Source organism: Lutjanus erythropterus, chromosome 1 (genome assembly GCF_056507025.1).
Source record: "Lutjanus erythropterus isolate fLutEry1 chromosome 1, fLutEry1.hap2, whole genome shotgun sequence".
Classification (NCBI taxonomy): Eukaryota; Metazoa; Chordata; class Actinopteri; order Lutjaniformes; family Lutjanidae; genus Lutjanus; species Lutjanus erythropterus.
Genome location: NC_139317.1, coordinates 35,369,905 through 35,392,108, shown reverse-complemented (window position 1 = coordinate 35,392,108; position 22,204 = coordinate 35,369,905). Strand labels below are relative to the sequence as shown.

Here is a 22,204-nt window from a genome sequence, read left to right as displayed (position 1 = left end):
AAAAAGCCAAAATTGTCAGTTAAAATCATGTTTTAAAATACTAAGTCTTAGAGGAACTTTAACTATTGAGCTTGATCCATTATAGCTTGTTAATGTTTCATGTCAGGTACTGACCTTTACCCCTTCTGTCAAGTGACCACAGACACTTTGAAAATACAGCAGGCAAGACAGAAGACTAGTTGAGTTTAATTTTAACTCCAGAACACATGCTTTGCATTACCTTATGAAAGGAACATTATGTAGCAATTACACATCCAAAATGAGTACTGCAGCACAAATCATGAGTTGGAGACATAGACGGTACATTAAATAGGTTGAAATCCTATTTAATGTACCGTCTATGATTGAAGCAAGTTGTTTCGCCCTGCTCTCTCCTCCCTAGACTAGAGGAACCTCAGCAGGAACACTGCATGCAAGATGAGCGCAACATTGTAATTTGACAATAACAAGTACTCTACTGTAAGTTGATCAGCCATTTATAGGTGTCAATTGTCTGTTGATGTAAAGCAAAGCCAATTACCCTGAAAATAAGATTAAAAAAAGGGGCTCATGACTGCCTGCCTTCTGTTCACCATAGTCCATTAATATATTGCTTAATTTAACAGTTACAAACATCTGCTCCTTCTAAAAGATCACTATTGATTTCTTACAACTCATTCAGTGAATATTTGACATTAATGTGCACTCACTGATATACAAAGGCCGAACAACAACACAAGTAAGTACCAGAGTAGAAATTTCAAAGGACACCAGCTGTAGTGTTGCTGTCAGAGAAGTCAGTATTTCAGCTTAGCATGTTCCCTTAATCTCTGATGATATATCATGGTAATTTTATATTTTATTACAGTAAATGTATCACGAAATTTCACCTTTAAATAAAACAAGTCAGAGGAAAAAGTGACGTTTCTTACCATGCTTATAGACTCCCAGCAGTAGACACTTGTCAGCGATGGCATCCCACCACAAAGCTGGCAGCTCAGAGTGGTCAGGATCTGGCACCCAGATCTTTATCTCACTGAAGAGAAGGAGGAAATTTGTGTATTTACTTCATTTACTGATATCCAACATTCTGATAGTTTGGGTTTAGAGCAGTCCCTCTATTACAACACAGCGTGAGAACCAAGTAAGTCTATGCAAATGAACCATGGCAAGAAGCCCTACATCTCAGGACCCAGAGATTTTTATGTTTTTATTCAAGTCAGGAAAATATCAAATAATAAGTATTTAACTGACTTTGTCTGTGTTTTATTATACTGTATATTATATCATAATTTTAAACATAAGCCTGCTGTATTTTTTTTTTTAATCTGCTCCCATCTGCTGTATTAATTTGTTCTTAAAGCAACCACTTCTAACTGCTCCCCATAAAGGCTTTTATTGTTGAACAACAAAATGAGAATTAAGAAACAATAAAGGACTCCCTTTAACTTCAAACAGTGATTTCCTTTTTAACCATTTTCAACAGCGTTGTATGGTAGAAAACAGAAATAAACTGCCCGTCTTTGACCAGCAGGTGGAGCTCCAAAACCATCTAATACATTTGGCTGATCAGTTACTTCTTCCTTCAACAGGTTGTTACAGTATGCTAATGACCACACTCGCTACTCAAGGAGAAAAAATGTCTAAGGCAGATATTTCACCTCGATATGGAAATTTTACTGTTTCAAATAATGTTTTATTGAAGCTGCTAAATCCATCCGACCTGTGCGTATCATGAATAAAGTGATTCCATTTTCTGAGCAGACCAGAAATTATCCTATACTAGGCAGAGTGTTATAGGCACCATCTACTGTGTCATGGGAAATATTTGCTGGATAAAGTGATTGTGTTTCGAGATTCTCAAGCAGTAGAAAAGGAAGTGTATGTAAGGTAACGTCTGAGTAGCTCACCTGGAGTCCACGCCGTCCAGCACCTTCTGGGCCTGGCTTCCTATCACCTCTTGTTTCAGGTAGTAGAGCATTCTGACCCGGAGCAGCACCCTGCGCAGAGAAAACCCACTGGTCAAAACAAAGCCCTGACCATGCACAAACGCTGAGCGAGCAGAACCAACACACACACACATGCAGCAGCCTGTTGAACACAATGCAAATGAGCAAAATGTGTGACAATTCAGCTGTAACCCTAAAAGTTCACTGCTGTACACTGCAGCAACAGCATCAACTAATTAATTATGTATAATAAAGCTGTACTATAGGATTTTTGAGTGTGTTTAGTCATAAATCATTAGCTGTACGGGCCTTTCACAGAGCAGATCACACACTACAGAACTCAGACCTGTATACACACCAAGCCTGATCAATGAAGTGCGAATGATTGTTAACACTGAAGTGGATGTTACTGTATAGAGCTTGCAGGGAGTCCTGAGCAGCTCGGCGGCTACAGCTCTGAGGACTGAACGAGCAGCTGACAGCCTCCCTCCAGTCGTCATGTGGTCGTGCTCTGGCAGTAGATGAAGGCTGGGAAGCCGAGGCTGACAAGGTAGAGAGAGGCTGACTCACAGGGGAGACATTAGCTCTGTGATGCATGATCACACATCACAGCCAGCAGGCTTTGAGCGACAGTGAAGTGGTGGGAACCATGGTGCCAGGCTGTAATGTCTGGTACGCCTTGAGATTTTGCTTAATGTAGAAAGCTGTTCTGTGTAATCATTTTGTCTGAACACAAAATGATTCTCTAAGTTCCATCGTATAATGGTGTTGCTGTTGGAAAAATGCAGCACGGAGGGTTTTAAGGATTTCTGGCAAGAGATGGAAATTCTCAAATGGAGGATTTTAAATGCAATGGATTATTAGCTGTCTTGCAATTATTATTTACAGAATGGTTTCATCTCAGGGGATATAGTGTTCTCCTCTGACACTGTCAAATGAGCAGGAAAATTCAGGAAAATTGCCATATCTAGCTTTTCTGAATGAAGACACTTAACGCATCCACCACCAATTAAAGGACCAGTGCGTCAGGATTTAGTGGCATCTAAGAGTAAGATTGTAGTTGCAACCAGATGAATGTCACTCGCCTGACCCTCCCCTTCCAAGAGTTAAGAAGCTACAGTGTCTGCAAAAACTCACAAAAGACCCTTACTAGAGCCAGCGTTTGGTTTGTCTGTTCTGAACTACTGTAGAAACACGCCAGTTCAACATGGCTGCCTCCATGGAAGAGGACCCACACTCTCAAACCAATGGCCAATTGTGCAGCCCCCGAATGTGATATTAAATGCATGGATTATAATTTAATCATTCCATCTCAATACTTTCTCTTTCAATAACCTACATTTAATACATTACTCAACACTACACATTTAATTTAATACACTACACGGCAAAGTTTAATGTGGAATTCAGATGGAAATGGCACCATGGGAAAAACACTCTGGTTGAGAAAAGGAGGTTTCAGGTTTAGGGCTGTAAACTAATGACTATTTTAGTGATCCATTATCTGTCCATGATTTTCTGAATCAATCAATTAGTTGTTTGGTCCACACAGTGTTGGAAAATGGATTAAAAAAAAGATGAACAATGTTTCTCAAAGCCCAAGGTAACATCCTCAAATGTCCTGTTTTGTCCACAACCGAAAGATATTCAGTTTACTGTATTAGAAGAATAAAAAAAACTTTATTTGCATTTGAGAAGCTGAAAACAGAATTTTGACTTTTTTTCCCTTAAAATAAATAAATAAATACATAATAGATTATCGAAAAAGTCTGGGATTAACAGTTGATCAATTATTGCAGCTCTCAAGTAGATCAACTCTTACTTCACCTGACCCCTGGGGACAGATAAGTGATCTGGCTTGTGACCTGCTAACAGGAATTTGGTTGTCAAGGAATTTGATGTTTAACACTGTGATGAGACTAATCACAAATCTGACAACAGGTTTTCCTGTATGACCCTCAAGCATATGGTGGCTCCCTAAACTGGCATTCAGTCATCAAAACTTTGAGAACGTCTGTCCAAATGTAACAAAAACACAACGATTCTTATTTTCAGGTGATCATACACCAATGAAACATTTATATGAATATTATATTCCATTTTGCCAGATTCTACCTTTGAAGTTAACTATTTTTCAAGCAAAATTAACCAAAACTACATAAGAAAAATAATTTCATGAGTGCCTGTAAACATCTTACTCTCTCACAATTAGTAGCATTTAGTACAATTATCTTGCATTTGTTGTCAGACTACTGATGTCTTAACATTGTGATGGAAGTCTCCTGGTTCTCATTCTTGTGTATGAAACCTTCAAAAAAGTAGAGTGTGTGTCAGTTTATCTAGAGAGGTCTTTTTTCAGCCACCACTTTATAAAACAAATGATCACCAAGACTTCTATATTAATCTATCACTTGATGTAGCCTCCTCTCCTGCCAACGCTCCTCTACAGCGCTGTGCTTCTTTCAAGAGCACTGAGAGAGTTGTGGACTGTCGCTCTGAAATACAGCATACCAGGCATTCCATCTTTCTTATGCTGTAATTCAGCCAAATATTGTTATAAATGAGCCTAAAATCCTTCCGTGATTCACTGACAGGAGCAGGAAAAACTGCAGGGCTCCGAGGTCTGTCTGTCTGTCGGAGTGATGGATGTCTGCGGTGACCAGTCTGGACTTGTAGCTTTGGTAAATCAAAGTCTTGAACTTCCTCCCTCTCCCTCCTCCACCCTCCATCCTCCTGTGTGACTGGACCCGCCCAGGAGCAGCTGCTGCTTCCTCTGCATGTCAGCACAACCCTTCATCACTCTCCTTCCAAGCCTTTGTTAGTCTGTGTGTGTATGTGCATGTGTGTGTGCATGATGTGGTTCGCTCAGAGAGGCTGCAGAGGATTTCAGCACAGTCATACACAGTCTTTCAGAAGCAAATAAGCCAAGTATGCATGACATGAGTGGCATGCAAAGAATCCCTCATGGTCTGTTCACAGAAAACAATCCATCAAAAAGCATCGTAACAGGCAGATACTGACTCGCTGATATAATTCTGATTCAAAACACACAAACACTTTGAAATTTTAATGTGCTTTCTCAAAACTGTATCTTACATGCCAGACCAGATTTAGTGAGCACAGTTTCGTATCTTTACCACAGTGTGCAGTAAAGAATATGTGATGTTAGTGCAGTAAAAAGCACAGGCAAACTGTCCAAGGAACAAGAAATACACAACCTGTTGGTCTGTCAGACTTGATTTTTGGAAACAATCATTTTCCACTCCTTCCCATAGTTTGCCTACCATGCCTTTGTAGAAGCTCAGTCCTACATTTTCAGTCCGTTTAAGGAAGCTGGTGAAGGCCCCCATTCCCCACCCCCCCCCACCCGAGTAGTCACATTCCAGGTCCTCGGACAGAAAACACACAAGTCAGCAAACCCCGCTGACTGCGTGTCCCCGTTTGCCCGCCGTGTCACACATCAGACAATCCCTGGATTCAGCACAACTGGAGCAGGAAACAATGGAGAACTTTCTATGGAAGCTTCAGCACACTGTGTCCAAAGCCCTATGGACACAAGCCCCCCTTTTAAAAAGAAGCAGCCATCAATTTGGCTTTATATCTCAGCAGCCCATGTTTTGATAGCAGCCATCCTTTCCCCCCACTGTCTGTAAATAAGAGAGATCTATGACGGCCATTAGCTAGGCTGAAGTCTCGTTAAGAATCAAATCAGCGAGCTGGTCTTGATGTGATGCGCGTCCGTTAATGAATCAGTCGACTGTCGACTCCAATAGATGTTTTAGTGTCTCCTAATTACTGTGGCTTGGAGGTGCCACAGTTAAAATTTGAGCCACGTGCAAATTGTATTTTCGTACACTTAGGCTTCATTCTATTAAAAATAAACTGATACAATCTGTGCTAGAAGAGAATAATGACCACCTGCCAGTTGCTATAATAGCACAAAAGGTTTAAACACAGACACAAGAACACACACACAGTCTCACCCACAAGAGATAAAACAACCCAACCATAGACTATTAGTCACCATGTGCACTGTAAGCAAGTTAAAAGCTGAAACACATTAGATGTTACAGCTGCCTATAACATTAGAAACCGCTGGTTTCTTATACTGCACTGTTCTCATACTGATGTAAACTGTACTAGATTTAAATGTCAGCTATATTTTTAAGTGGGATGAGGAAACACCTACTTGTTGCAGTGGTGTTTGAGGTGTTTCTTGTAGCCGTCATCCTGAAGCATATGCTCTGGGTTGTGTTTCCTGAGCCACTCCGCTTTGTGGATGTCAAAAGAGCTGGACTGGGTCTTCATCTTCTTACCCTTTCGGCCTCGTGGGACTGGGGCAGACAGACCTAGTGGAACAAGAGGAGGTCAAGAATCAGTAGAGGAAATGCAATAGTTTCCTAAATCCTGCTAAGTCTAACCTCTTCATTCGGCACTCTCTCTTGTAACAAGTTCCAGTTACATGGAGGCTGTAAGTCCTGAGACTCACCCAGGTGATTCTGCAGCTCCTTGGTGCGTCCATCCTCAGTAGGAGCAATCAGGTCCCACATGAAGCTTTTGATTTTGTCATCCCCACGATAATGGACCAGGCAGTAAGACAGCAGGGCTCTGCAAATGGATTCCACATCCCACTCTGTCAGCTGCTTCTTAAAACGCCCATGGTTGAGAATATCCTTCCAACGACCCCACCTGGACAACAAAAGGGAAAAATGGCACTTTAAGAAAAAGTATCAGTTGTCAAGGTACACAATTTGTAGGAAACTTTTGTTGTGAAACTCCAACTGGTTTTGTTGTGAAAAACCAGTTCAGGCTCATCTGTGGACAAGATCAATGCATTTGAGTTAGATTTAATGGCTTAAATTTTAATCATCTCACCCATAAACAAGTAGGTTCTTCTCCACTCTGAAGCACTCTGTGCGTCCATAGCTGTTGAGACGGTCGTGGTTTCGCCTGAGCTTGGGTTTGGTCTCATCACTGTCGCTTTCACCCTCTGAAAGCTCTGCCAACTCATCCTTGGTGGCGCTGAATGGCCTTGTCTGCTTTCTGACCCGAGGAGTGTCGATCACCAGGCTGTTCTGAAGAGAGGAAATCGAAGGCAAACAAAAATTCAGCAATGTACTTTCCAAGTAACACAGATATAAGAAGGCTGCACTTTTCTCTGTATATTGTATAATTTGTGGTGGAGTACATACTCTGCCGTTGACCATATCCATGTCAATGTCAGCCTTTTTGGCCCATTTGTCCCAGAAGTTGGGGTCATCCAGTGAGATGTCTGTGCGGTTTCCAGACGCCACAAAACTAGCCTGAAAGCAGACATCGGAATTATATCAAACCATAATCGTATTTCATCATGAGCTGCTCCTGGTCAAAAACAGCCTGTGACCTGTATAAGTTGTGCTATAGCAGCTGGATTCATCCATTGCGTTTACCTTAGCGAAAGTGGATCCTCGTCCTTCCGACTCAATGGTGATGGTTTTTGTCCTGCGCTGAAGGATCTGGTCAATGTCCTCCTCACAGAATTTGGCCCCCTCGTCCTCTTCGTCCATGATGGCCCCGTATGCACCACGTCGCAACAGATCCTCAATCTCCTTCTTAGACAGCTGCTGCTGCACTGCCTGAGAGGTCAGGAGAAAGGGAGACAGATATTTAGGGTGAAGAAACTAAATACAACCACCAAATAAAAATAAATGATATTGACCAAACTATAAAATTATAAAATTGACTTGAGGTGCAAATACTACATAATGCACAAAACGAATATAACTTTACAATTGTCTCAAAGAAAAAAGTCCTGTCAAATACACACCAGACAGTCAGAAACACATACATGTTGGATTATTTAAAATCATAACATCAGCAGCCATGTATCTAACCCCAGTAGTGGTTTATTATGCAAATATGTTCAGTCAAACCAGATGTGGAAACCTGCTAATAGCTCATCCCCCTTATACTTCAGAGAATTCTCAGAGGACACCAACTGCAGATAAACATCCACCTACACACTTCACATGCTGTTGACACACTCCCTCACAAAGAGATTAGACTCTAATAGGATCGGTTACACTTCAAGTGGAAATTTTAAGGGTGAGCTCCAAGTTTTTTGGATTTGTGAGCAGTTCTTTTTCTCTGCTTGGCATCTTCTTGTTGTCTGCCATCTGTTACAGTTTTCCTCTGATGTCATTCAGGACTGATCATATTGGAAACCGATGATTTCTGTTATTGTTGGAAAGACAAGTGGAAGAAATCTTTTGTATTTTATTTTATAACTTCACTTACTCTCATACAATGACAACAGGAAATATTCAGTTAGTGAGTGAAACAGAAAACAGATTTATTTGGTTGTCTGATTTTCACAGTAATTGTATCATGACTGTCAAGTGAACGCTTTCCTTAAACTACACTCAAGTTTTATCTGCCTGAATTTTAAGATTTTAGCTGACTTAATGTGGTGCTAAACTGAGCAAGAGATTCGAGAGGATAGAGTAAACAAATAAAATAAACAAAAATAATTATTTTATGTGAGTTCAAAAAGAAAACAGGTAAAAAAGTATAACAACAAAAATGTTGTACAGTGCTCTATAATTATCCTAGTGCCACTCCAGGATTTTGCCGTTTCCCGCTCGTTTCTGTAATGGTCTGATGATGAGATAGTTGAACTGAAAGATTTCATGTCCAGCCAAGGTCAGCTTATGAAATGAATGGTATTCATCACAAGCACAGTCTAAAAACAAACACCTCTGTTTGAAAATCAACTGAACATAATATACATGTCTGAATGATTTAATTCCCCATTTCTATTCCAGACCATTTGGACAATTCTCAAACTTACCCCTCCCCCGGCACCTCCTCCCAGGCTGTTATCTCTGCCACTCATGCTCTGCAGCACTGCTTTGTCCAGGCCCAGCTTGAGACTAGCACGATCAAACATTTCGCGCTCGTACGAGTTCCTGGTGATCAGACGATACACCTTCACTGCCTTGTTCTGACCAATCCGATGGCAGCGAGCCTGGGCCTGTGAAGGGCAAAAAAAATGGAGTAAAGTGTACCATACGGACAGTTAGGAGCTTTTGTGTCCATATCTTCAGTTTGACCCAAATGTAACCTGATCTTAAATGATGGCAACTTTAAAAATTAAGTGACATTTGTGCGTATTCTTGACTGGACACAGTGTAAAGCCCTTCCCATGGTAAGGAGATGTGTTGGCAGGTGTTTACATGAGCAGATGCCACACGAGATGATTATCAGAGTGCCAACATTAACTAATGCTTCAACATTAATGGTACAAATCTACAGCAGTACGTTGCATCTGCTGCTAAGTGAATTCTGTAGGTTTTCTCACAACACCGTGGGGTAACTCATTGCCTCAGCTCATTTCAGTGAAGGGAAGACAGCAGAGGGAAGGCTGTTTCGATTACCGTGGCAAGGGTAAGAAGTGATTGGCACCCATGTGAACACAGATTTTGCGCCGCTGCTCAGTTCACTGTGCTGAACTTCTAGAATTAACCGTCGATCAAATAGAAGGGAGCGCAGAGATGCAGACATCACAGGTTGGAAAGACGTTAACAAGATGGTGTCTGAGTACCTAGAGCTGTACAATGCTAGTGACGTACAAGGAAAAACAATGCATTCTACTCTCAAATCATAGAACCAATGATTAAGAATATTTTCTTGTTGTGGAGCTTTGGGTGGGTTGTACCAATGCTAGGATGTTCACTAAAGCAGCTTTAGACCACAGTGGCAGCAGCCACTTTTTAAAACACTTGGATTTACGGGGGTTGCCAGAGTGGTTACATCACAGCAGTGTGAAAGGGACCTTTGTGTGCAGCTGTGTCGTACCTGCAGGTCGTTCTGCGGGTTCCAGTCAGAGTCAAAGATGATGCAGGTGTCTGCTGCTGTGAGGTTGATCCCCAGGCCACCAGCTCTCGTACACAGAAGGAAAACGAAGCGTTCTGAGTCTGGCTTACTGAAGCGGTCGATAGCTGCCTGCCGCAGATTCCCACGAACACGTCCATCTATCCGCTCATACAAGTACCTGCAACACAATAAATTACCCATGATACATGTAGAATGCAATGACCCATGTAGGATTCTTGCCTTGGGATTTAGGTAAAGGTCTATTTATACATTAAACATCTAAATTTTGGTCATGTTTGTGTTTTCATGAGGATATTCAGTGAATTAAACTTTTAGTAACATATTTTAACCTGTCATAATGCTGTCATAATAGTTACAGACCTGTCCTTTAAATTCACTCTACAACTCTACTTTTATTTTGCCTCCCTTCTACACCTGGGAAACAGTATCTTCAAAGATAAAATTGTTTCTACAAGGAGTGGTTACGCTCTTTCATCCCTGTGTCCATTCTCATCCCCTCCCACAATCCGACCTCGTGGCCTCCCCAGGGTAATCCACTTCCACTGAGGAGAAGCCTCACAGAAACTCCAGCTCGCCTAATGTGGTGGAGCCCTGAGGGCTTCTATAACCTGCTGCTGAACCCTGTCTGAGGTCTGCGCTGCGCAGCATCTCACATGTTTACAATAGTTTAGGGTTTTCTACAGCTGCTGGTGGGAAGCCAGAAGAAAGAGAGAGACAGAAACAGAGACATGAGAGCAACAAAAGAATATAGGGAGACAAAGATAAAAAAAAGTCAAGAAAGTGAAATTGAAAAGACTGAAGAGTGAGAGTCGGAGATTAGGAAATAAAAGTAACAACAAAGATGAGAATCAGAGACTCAAACTCTTATCTGTAATTATTAAATTCCTAAATGCTATTAAAGTCTAAATCTAATGGCCAGCTGTAAAGACTTCCGCATGATCGTCTGGCTAAATGTTCCTGACCGCTCAGCTTTTCAGCTTTTTATGTGACCCAAGACACTGCTGACACAGACAGCACCAGACACACACAGAGGGAAGCAAGATGAGATCTCATATTTCAATTCTCAAAGCACTGTTGTACTTTGGCAGAGCCTTAGATTGTGTATGGTGAATTTATGGACATGATTCAAGTCAAAATCATTGTCCATCATTTTTATCAGCTGCTCCTCTGTTCTGTTGACTCTCTTTTAAGTTACTCCATTATGGGTCTAAAAATAAGATACTTTGCACAGCAACAGAGAAAAGGTACAAGTCTGCAGTTATAAGTAAATACCTAAAATCTTGTGAACTTAAGGTTAGGTTAGGTAACTGAACACTTAAATTTACCCACAGGTGTGTGGATATAATGTATTAAATTGTTTTCTGGTATGTGTGTTGTACGTATGTCCACCACCTATTGTCCAGTGTATGCTGGGATATGCTACAGTCCCTTGTGACCTTGAACAAGATAAATAGATGAATGGGCAGGTGGATGGATGGTTGGATGGGTGTATGTGTTGTTTTGACTCATTTGTTGTGATACTCTTACTAGAAATTGGCTGTCATGTATTGATGGTAAAAGACACCACTATAGAAACAGACATATACTGTCCCAAACCCTTTGCACCCAGTTCATACAGATCTTATCCAACATGTGAAGCAGCTGGTGAGTATTCCCAGTATATTGTGCCACAATATCCTAACTGCCATGTGCACAGATTTGGTGCTTTGTTTGAATCATAACAAATCTAATAAAGCCAGGTAATATGTGAGAGTGACTTCACATTTTTTGAGCAGCAGCACCTTCCTAATACCTCCTATTAAGTGTAACTATATAGTTTACGATTCAAAATTACATTGTTATTCATTCCTGCAATTAAACTGTATTGTGTTTTATATGATGTAACCTGATTCTGACTGAATACGTTCCTGATTTTTTTTTCTTTCCTGCAATGCATGCCTCGAACAGATGAATATAATTAAAATCACTTTTTTTGACTTCTGAAATCTGAGCTACAACAACAAATCCTTCGTCACCTGTCACCTTCTCTGAATTCTCTGAATTACCTTCTCTGAATGAGGTAGTCTTCCAAGATGTCCAGGCAGCGAACCATTTGAGAGAAGATGAGCACCTTGTGGCCTCCGGCCTTCATCTTAGGCAGCAGCTTGTCAATAAGGACCAGTTTCCCGGCAGACTGCACCATGGCCTGCAAGTGAAAGTCGATGGCAGTGGGGCTATACACCTCCCTGAAGTCCTCTAGGATCTTCTCTTCTGCTCCTGACGTAGCAAAGACATGAATACATCAGTAACACTGTCTTTTATGCTTCTCATGTTTTGCTTGCATGCTTTACTCCTTTTTTTGATAATACAAGTGCATAAAAAATAACTTTTGAAGCACATCTGTAATGAATACTTTTCCTGCCAACATTTTAGGTGCCTGTGTGACATATAAAGTTTATAGTATAACTTAAAGAGTTCAAGATAAAAAAGGGAGCCTGACGATTTGCAACTGTGACATGGTGGTTTAATTAAAGGGGTAAAAAGCAAAACACCAGACAGATTTGGTGCATGTGCAAAATCTACTAAATCTGTTGAGATTTTCATTGCTTTCTTAAGGCAACATTACCAGTGTGCAGAGTCTTGTGTAACAATCACTTGAGGTATCAAATTATAGTGAGCACCTAACTCTTCTAAAATGAGCTAACAACAGCTCCTGAAGACTAAACAGGAAACTGTGGAATTATAGATCTGCTGCTTTGTCTGCAAAGATCACAACTATACATTAAAACTGTATTTAACTCAATTAACCTATATTTAAGGTTGAAAAGGTAGTGTCCTACCTTTGATGAGGTAGGGGTGGTTGCAGCACTTTCTCAGCTCCATCATGGTGTTGACCAGGTTGGGCATATTTGCTTGGCCGGCTCCTTTAGCCAGGAAAGAGAAGTTCTTCTCTAGGATGGCCCGGTAGTATTTCTTTTGAATGTTGGTGAGTTCAACCTCAATGATGGTTTCCTCTTTAGGAGCCAACTTCTTCTCCACGTCCTCCTTCAGTCGACGCAGCATCATGGGTTTCAGGATGCCCTGAAGCTTCTGTACCTGTGGGCCCAAACGTAAAAGGAGAGAGTTATCACATCACAGTTACTGCAGTGGCATAATATATACTACTTAGATATGGGGTTACACATGTTGTGTTTGTGCTGGTTCTGATTAAAACTGAAAACAGCAGTGTCATATATATCATTGCAAACATTTTTGTGTGCTCCAGTGAGTTTTCCATTACCAAGTTCAGAATAATTTATTGTATTCATTAATAAAAAAACATTTCAAATTCCCTTCCCATTTAAAAATTGACATGGTTGACCACATGTGGCGATGTGTGTTTTATGATTGTAAAGGAGAATGCAGATGCAAAGAACTATTAAGAGGATGCAAATGAAAGCTAACAGCAAGATGAACCCAACCACAGTTGCCTGTTTATTATTTTCATTTGCAGCCAAATAAGAGAAATGCCAAAAGACACTATCTGGTTACCATACACTTAGAATTTGCAATCAAAGTGGGAGGAACTAAACATTGAACAAAACCAGTCTGAACTATTTTTATTAAGTTTATTTAAAGCTAATAACAAGGAGTTTTTAACTGGTGATCAAACAATCTAAATTTATTACTGATGCCTCTATATAACATACACAGGTCGTGAGAAGATTGGCTATTTCTACAGTTGTTCTTAATGCCAGCCACTGGGTCAGATTATCCTTGAAATCAGATAGAACGGGCCTGTGTGTACATTTTTCCAGAAAAAGTTACAGTTAGTAGTTGAGATTGAGATTTTTATATAGATAATTTAGTTTTGGTTGTTATAGTTTGTGGTTATTGCAGTGGAAACATGGCCATTTTTGTCCACAAGGCCTTGTTCCTTGAAGTAGCTTTAGGTCTTATGACGTTATATTTTCTACATTGTTGATGTTTGGCTGTGAAATTATTATGTAAAATGTCTTTATTTTATAAGTATATACATGAAGTTTTAAAACAAGTGTTCAGATTTATTTATTTTGCATTTGATGCAGAACATATTCCCCAAATCAAGAGTTAGTAATTAAGCTATGATACTGTACTATTAATACAACTCGATCCCCAGGAGTGGGCCAGCTTTTTCTAACCAGTGTTCTTTTTCTATTACGCATCCAGGCCCTCATCTAATATCAGTTGTTCTCTGTTGAAAAAGTACCTCTCAACAGCACCAGCAACTTTCACTATGAAAAGGATTTCACATTTCCACTGGCACAAAGAGCTTCTGGATTTAGTACTGCATGTTGAGTACTAGCTGTTCCAAATATTTTAATGTTCAGCACGAGTGCCTCACTTCAAACATGTTTTAATGGTCATTCCTCGAGCATCTCTTTCGGGCCTCTGCCTAAAAATGAAATGTGACACAGCAATATGTGGAAGTAAAGGTGAAAAGCCTCTTCCTTGTGAGCAAGTGCGTCAATACATAGTTCAACAATAAGTAGCATAATACCCCATTATCTGTTCTCATTATCCACCATATGTTGGTGTGTGTGTGTGTGTGTGTGTGTGAGTGTGTGTGAGAGAGAGGGAGAGAGAGAGAGAGAGAGAGAGAGAGTACAAAATGTCACTGTGGCCTAGTTAGAAAAAGCCACACTTCAAGGGTTCCATCTGTACCAAAACGATCTTTATATCCGAGCAGCAGAGTGTTGAGGAGCTCTAAGAAACAATGATCTCACTGCCTTGTCATACAATTCACCAACCCTAAAAACTGTGTTTCCTTTAATCATTTGTAAACATTACGGTCACAAAAAACAATCAAAAGCTCAAATAACATTGTTTCTTGATTGTATGATATGGTTGCTCTGGCATGTATTGTGTATTATCAATTCAGAATATTTGTAAAATATAAAAATGTCATAATGTCATATTCTCTATGTATATGCAAACTCACCTGCTCCTCAGTCTTGAGGTCTCCAAACTCCTGCATAAATGTGTTTTCTGAGGGGAAGCGAGCTGGTTCCAGGAAGTGAAGGAGGCTGAAGAGCTCTTCCACCGTGTTCTGCAGAGGAGTGCCCGTCAGCAGGACCTTGTGCTCCTGAAAGAGGACAAGAGGCACGAGGAGAGTGCTTTAGTACTTACATTGAATCTCATTTGTCAAAAGTGCTCCCACATCAAACTGTTTAAAATGATTGCTTTAATAAGGATGCTGTCTAACATTTTATTTCATGGTATTCTGACATACCGTGGAGAACAACAGAATGTTTTGAACTATGCATTGCATATAGGTTGAATTTGCTTTTAAAGCAAACAGTGCAGCTTTAACACTGCACACATCTGAAATGAGCCGTTTCTGTATGTCTCTGTAAGTTGGTGGTATATGTACCAGGTTCATGAGCTTGAAGCCCTCTAGCAGCTTGCAGTTCTTGTTCTTGAGGCGGTGGGCCTCATCGATGATAACACAGCGCCACTCTATGGCGTTGAGTTCAGGACAGCCTCCCAGGATCATCTCAAACGTGGTGATAACAGCCTGGAACCTGTAGGCACCTCGTATCACACGGCCCTTCAGACAAAAAGGGCAGAGATGCAGAATAAATATTTAGCAAAATCGTTTAAAAAGCATTTATCAAACAATTTTAACATTTGTGTTTTCATGGAAAAGAAACCGTCTGTTCTTTCAAGTGCTAACCTGTTTTCTAAGAGAATAAAGTGAGTATGAACGACAGAAGATCCTGTGAACACATTCTTACATGCATATTTCTTCATTGCACCTCTTGGAGTTGCTCTTTTTACCTGTTTACAGCAGAAACCTACTAAATTTGCAGCCTCATACTGTTGACAGCAAACACATGGCTTCCTTTATTTTTTGATTTCAACGACAATCTCAAAACACACTTGGTGGGGAAGCTATGTACAGTGTAACCAGGACATGAGTGCACACCCGCTGGTGAGTCTTTATGCCGTTTGTTTATTTGTTTGTTTGTCTGTCTGGGGAGGCTTAGCTTCAGCCCGCCTCATCATTTGTATCTATTGCCTTGACAACAGTCCTCAAGGGATACTCAGTTATCCAGTAACCCCCTCCCACAGCCGGCCCAGCCAACAGACTGCTGTAGAGGAGCCTCTCTCTCTGATATGCCTGAGCAGCGCTGACAGAGAGCTCCCCTTGGGGGCTGCTATGACATCACAGGCTGCCTGGGAGACAGCCTAGTGGCGGCTCCGCTCTGTTCTGCTCTCGCTCGCTTTAATTCCTCCTACGGTTCTTCTGAATACTAAGAGCTACTAACTGCCTGTTGTGACACATCACATGGCCTGCCAACCACAGAAAGCAGCAGCCCAAGGCTCACTAACTACCTAGCAACCCACTTACTGTTGGGCACGTGCCCTTCTTTGAATCTTGTTACATGCTATGTTAGTACTATGAACTGCTTATTCATAAAAATATTCTCATGCCCAGCACGCAATCATTGGCTACATGAAAAGTTCGACTTCATCTCAAATTATGACAAGTTTTCTTCAGTTTTTTTAAATTTCTGTCACACGACCTAAAAGCTTTAGCTATTTAAATGTATAGAAGATGCTTTGTATAACATTTTGAATGAAACAAAGTCAAAAAGAATAATATATTTTCCACCATGTCTTCCACACATAACATTGACACATACCTTTCTTTATAGAAAACGTTTGTCATTCATTATCCTGTAACTGCTGCCTGCTTTATTTTCTTTTACAGGTGCCTCTGAAACACTGTGTTAGGTGAGTTTGCTGCATTGCTTCCAGAGTGCCAGTGTATCTTGGCTTTGTGTTACACATGGTAATCACGCTCTGCTTGGCTTTTCAATATCCGACTCCTATTGTTGTATCCTGTTTTCAAACATATCATTAGATTACTCACAGGACTTCATATTGCTGCTGTTTTCTGAAAAGCACTGTGATTATTTTAATCGAAGTGAACCACTGCTTTCCAGTCTGAAGGTAAGCCCAGCAATGTTGCTATCCACTTGTCTTTCTCTAAAAGGGGAAAATTAGGTATGTCAGGATGAACTAAAAGGCCTCTCAATCCTCAATATTCCATTTTACGTTAAGTATGTGAGACAAACTGGATGCCCGACTGTGTATCCATGACTGAGTCATGCCCAGCTAGAAAGGAAACAGCAATGGCTGCACTGCTATAACTACATCTGAAAACCTAAAATGTTTATAAGGTACAGAAGGTGTTTGCAATGCATGTAAATGTATATTGATCCTCAATGCATTCACTAGGGGCCACTAACAGGGCTGTAAACTTTGTTGTAGCTTTGAACACTTATTTGAAATTGATAGAAGAAGCTATTAATTGTAGAGCTGACATGATGGAATGATAGAAATTCACTGGCTACAGAGAGGCATGTGTCTCAAAATTAAATCTTTCCAATAAATCAAAGGGTACAAAGTTTTCTATTGGTATTTGATTTGATTTTCTAAAAGAATAACATACTGAGGACGATATGTAACACACAGCAAGTGATGATTTTGTGGGACTACAACATATGTATTTATACTACCAATTACTTTTATTTTTAACATTTTGATTACAAACATTTCCAGTAAAAATTAAAGAAAAAAATATCTCTGCGTGCTTCTTCGCCATTTACCTGTGCATCCCTGAAATACATCTCATACTGTTGGAGCATCTGCCGGCTGACCATGCTTCCATGGTAGACGATAACATTCAGATGGGTCCAAGTACGGAACTCACGCTCCCAATTGGCAATGGTGGAGAGGGGGGCTATAATGAGAAATGGCCCTTTAATGCCCACACGATGGATCTCCTCTAGGAATGTGATTGACTGGATGGTCTTTCCCAGGCCCATTTCATCTGCCAGGATGCAGTTTCGTCTGCCATGTTCAAATAACAAGGGTTAGAAGAGCAAAAAGTGGGGTAAGAATTGGGATGGGGCAAAGACAGCAGAAGAAAGCAAAGACAAAATGTGATGAACCATTTTATAAATCAACAGCACCTGTGTGAAAATGTAAAGATTATATCCCTGATGTGTGCAGCGAACAGTGTGTGTGGGGATGTGGATTTTTGAGGTTTGACTATATTGCTGCATGAAGTATTATCTCTCCATATCACCAACACAAAGTGGTGAACATTTCTGTCTAGGGCTGCAACTAATAATTATTTTCATTACTGATTAATCAGCTGGATATTTTCACAATTAATCATTTAATGTATAATTGTCAAAAAAGTGAAAACCTAGAGTCCAAAGTGACATCTTCAAATTGCAAAGACACTTATTGTCAAAAATGACCAGGACAAGCAGCAAATCCCCACACTGAAGAATCTTTGCTAAGTAAATGTTTGACATTTTTGCTTGACAAATGACTGAAATGATTAATCCATCAACAAAATAGTTGCCAATTAATTGTCTGTTGATCTACAAATCAATTAACTGATCAGTTGTTGCAGCTCTATTTCTATTGCATGTAACAATTCTTGTACAGGTTCAAAGTAAACAAAAAAAGTGTGTTGGGATAAAAATAATGGAGAAATAGAAGAAGAGGAAAGGGAGAGATGAGGAAAATGCAAAGATCCCATGATACTGAAAGAACAATGGAGGAGAAAACGACATCATCAGCAGTAATAACAGACCAAAGCGATGAGATACAACATAATGGCAAATGCAACTGCTCTGCTGCGTGGTGTACTCCAGCAAACCATTTATTCAGCTGTCCAGTGGGTGGGGGTATTATGTCTTGATGCTAATTGCAACGTGCACATATTCCCACTGGCCTCTTAAGCAGCTCTCTACTTTTGATGAATCTCTGTGCGTAGGCATACACAAAATCCTGCATGCTCACACATAAAGCCAATTCCCAGGGTTAATGGTAAGCACACTGACACCATGTACTCCGGATGTACTGTGCAGCGCTTCTTTTTGTGATCGTGGGCGAAGAAAAGCAATTGTTGTTGCAGCAGTGTGCACCCTGACAGGAAATTTGACTCTCCTCGAAGGCCCAACCAAATAATGTGAATACAGCCAAATCACAGCGTGGTCCACACACTCACACACAACAGGAAAAGTGATTCATTATTCATTATCTGCAGTCTCAATGCACCCAGAGGATTCCTCTTGAAATACAAAATGCCTACGTGAAATCTCTGAATCAATAAATATACTGTAGTATACTATCATCATGGGATTACAGAAGCTTTACAAGCAAATATAGTATATAAAGAGACATCATTTTGCTTGAGTTGAGTAAGACATATGCTAAATCTGCTATCTGTCTTTCCGGTAGAGAAGTGTGCTGAAGCTATTTAGGCCATCTTATCTATGCACAGTGGCAGCATGTCCGTGTCCCAAGGCATTTGCTTGAAAGGGATACTGTAATAATCTATGACATTGTGATTGAAATATTTATTGCATTATTTCCCCTTACTGTATTATATTGTATTTACTGAACTGGATAGCAGTTTATTATCTAGGTGCAATATAAGTTCAATCTTGTTTTGTTCAATTATAGAAGATTTCATTTATAGAATACTGGTATCAAATTTGATCACGGTCCAGATTTATAATATATAAATATAGCCACCAAGAGCTCTATATATTGTGTGTGGTTCATGACTGGGATGTTACTAAATTTACTTGAAAAACCAGACAGTGTGCTGGAGTTTTCATCTTTAACTCTCATTTTAACTTCCACACCCACAAAAACCTGGTCAAACTAGGGTTGCAGATATTCGTCAGATAACCCACAATAACACTTTTACACCAGTGGCTGTGAATAGGCTGTAGGTGTGTGCATGTATGCATATAGAGTATTTAAAACTGACCTGTTGTACCAGTTGAAGAGGAGCCAGTTCACCCCCTCTAGCTGGTAGTCCCTGAGGCTGTTGCCATTCCTGTATTCCCTCGACTGCTCCCTCTTCTTCCACAGATTGGCGGGGGGCCGCTCCTAAGTGACAGATTTTGGTGTTTTGAACTCTTACATTTACATTTTAGCTGAATTTAGTACAGAAAATACAGAAAACAGCAACTGAAACTTTTCAGGAACAACTCCCATCAAACAGTAGTCAAACAGTCATAAGCATCTGCATTTGTATTGACACTGTGAACCTACAGTCGAAAGAACAGATATGCAGCAACATGTGAACTTTCCTGGTGGACAGGGAGGTGAATATGACAAGAGGAAAGAAAACCTGAAACCAGAATTACTGCCTTGTGGTTGTACGCCTCCGCCAAACCATCAAGTTGCAGTTTGTAGTGAAGATTGTGAAAGAAGTTAATAAAATATATTGAGTGTATTTTTGGTCAAATCAAAAGTATCACTATTTTGACATGTATGAGTCCAGTGAATAATTTTCAGTGAGGAACATGCTGCCTTCATATAGAGTCATTTTTTTACAGAGGGATACAGAGGACTGATAGAAAGTTGAACATGATGTCACAGTGATGCTGACCTTTGACCTTTTTAGATATAAACTGTCATCACCTCATCATTTTATCCTTTTAGATATGTGTTTGAATGTTTGTAATAATTAGTGTATGAATTTATAATTAAAGTTATGGCCATAAACATGTTTTGTGAGGTCACAGTGATCTTGACCAAAATCTAATCAGACCATTTTTGAGTCCAAGCAGACATTTGAGCCAGCTTTCTCTGGCTGTTGGAGGCGCAGAGGCATAAAAAAAATCTTCAAATCACACTTCAAGGACTGTAAAAAGTACAAGACCTATCTGTGTTTAGTCTGATTTACTAAACTTTAAAAATAACTATGGTTTTTGCTTCATAGCACTGAACCTTTGAGTTACAGTTAAAAACATGGCTCCCTCCTATGTTTTAGCTCTAATGGGCGTTTACCAATTAAGTCTTAGCAAGAGAACCTCCTCTGATAAAAACAAAGTAATATTTTTACTTTTACAGCAGAGACATATTTCACTGCTCTTGAATGACTGACAGCAGGTGTTTGAGTCTCTGAAGTTTGCTGAATCTGCTGTGTGTGTTCTCTTTTTCTTTTTTTTTAAACAGCACTCGGCTAATGAGGCCCATTAGTTTCACTGTACAATATGTTAACTAGGTGTAGTGTAAACACATTCTCAACAACGATTCTACTACGATACATCTGCACAATTCAAAACAAACAGAATTTTTGGAAAAAGGGGGGAACTCCCTTATTAGCACCTCAAAATGCCAGCAACAAAAGAAAACAAATACATATACAGTATGACAGTGAGAAGAGAATGGAAATGTAGTGATAAGTGAGGAATGTCAGTGGGCATGGCTCACCACCCTGCGCGAGTCTGGCTTGACTGCCTGCAGCTGCTCAAACTCTTCAATCTTGCTCTGATCCACGTCGTCCTTTAGCTCCCAGGTGCTGTCCTCGTAAGGCAGAGAGCACCACTTCACCAGGTAGTACACCACCTCCTACAGTAGGCAGAGGAGAATTAGCACCGCAAAAGACTCGAGCGAGGCCAAGCTCTGCTTTTATAATATTAACAAAGGCTGCAAGGAAGCCCATTAGGATGGCCTTGGGCACTTCTGTGATACAAAGACATCACTGGAGTGGAGAATATACTGAACGGAACAAAAACCACAAAAAAATGAAAAAGAGTAAAGCATGCTCAGGCACGTAGACACAAATAAACACACGCACGCTGCGCATGGATATGATTAACAAATGAAAAAGGATTCACTTTACCTCTCCTGTGTCTTTGTCCTCACAATATGACACCTCCAGCACTCGGTCTACCTCTACATAGTCAGGGTTAAAGGGCTCCTCTTCCATCTAAGAGAGATGGGAAAAACGACAAGAGGCAAAGAAAGAGAGAGAAGAGGAGAGAATAAACCTAAGTGCCCACTCACCATCTGGAATCTGAGATAAGCATCGCGGCTGTATCAACTGAGCGAGTAAAGAGATTCAAATATATGCACACAGATGTGTGTGCCTACACAAACAAAGCACAGAAAGTAAATTACACATCAACACCCACAATATCTATATTCATGTGCACTACACATGCATATCCTAAGAGGTGCCAAATTGTGAAAACATACACCTGCTCACACCAAATGCCCAAATATGTGTATACACATAATGACAGTATACAGGGGGTCCACAGACAACCACACAGCCTTACATCTGCAAAGAAGAGTGCCCTCTGTGCTTGTTTCATCTTGAAACGTTTGATCTTCTGCTGAATCCTCTTGTCCTTCTCCAGCTGCTGCTCTGTGGCCCACTCACAGTGTAGGTAGGAGCTGACACCCGCACACACACAGACACACACACACAAACACACATTCAGACAAAGGTGAGAAACCCTGAAAAACACCTTCTTAACAGCATCTGGGGTAACCGCTGAGGCCACAAGGTGTGATCACATACTGCAGATGTGGTCACAGAAAAGTTACTTACACACAAGCTATTCAAA

At 40.4% G+C, this 22,204-nt stretch overlaps 1 protein-coding gene across 5 annotated transcripts in view; it reads right to left on the bottom strand.

Annotated features, from left to right (window-relative positions):
* chd9 (chromodomain helicase DNA binding protein 9) overlaps positions 1-22,204 on the bottom strand; it is a 95,669-nt gene that overhangs the window by 13,829 nt on the left and 59,636 nt on the right. For all 5 annotated transcript variants that reach the window (XM_084720696.1, XM_084720704.1, XM_084720713.1 and 2 more), the window contains 18 exons: positions 21,914-22,031; positions 21,475-21,561; positions 21,063-21,200; positions 19,609-19,730; positions 17,420-17,663; positions 15,175-15,351; positions 14,743-14,886; positions 12,623-12,878; positions 11,849-12,059; positions 9,765-9,960; positions 8,758-8,940; positions 7,358-7,543; positions 7,121-7,231; positions 6,804-7,003; positions 6,418-6,617; positions 6,118-6,277; positions 1,890-1,979; positions 912-1,015 (listed from right to left, as the gene is read on the bottom strand). In XM_084720696.1, the coding sequence (XP_084576822.1) occupies positions 912-1,015; positions 1,890-1,979; positions 6,118-6,277; positions 6,418-6,617; positions 6,804-7,003; positions 7,121-7,231; positions 7,358-7,543; positions 8,758-8,940; positions 9,765-9,960; positions 11,849-12,059; positions 12,623-12,878; positions 14,743-14,886; positions 15,175-15,351; positions 17,420-17,663; positions 19,609-19,730; positions 21,063-21,200; positions 21,475-21,561; positions 21,914-22,031 (2,927 nt within the window). The remainder of the gene's footprint in view (positions 1-911; positions 1,016-1,889; positions 1,980-6,117; positions 6,278-6,417; positions 6,618-6,803; positions 7,004-7,120; positions 7,232-7,357; positions 7,544-8,757; positions 8,941-9,764; positions 9,961-11,848; positions 12,060-12,622; positions 12,879-14,742; positions 14,887-15,174; positions 15,352-17,419; positions 17,664-19,608; positions 19,731-21,062; positions 21,201-21,474; positions 21,562-21,913; positions 22,032-22,204) is intronic.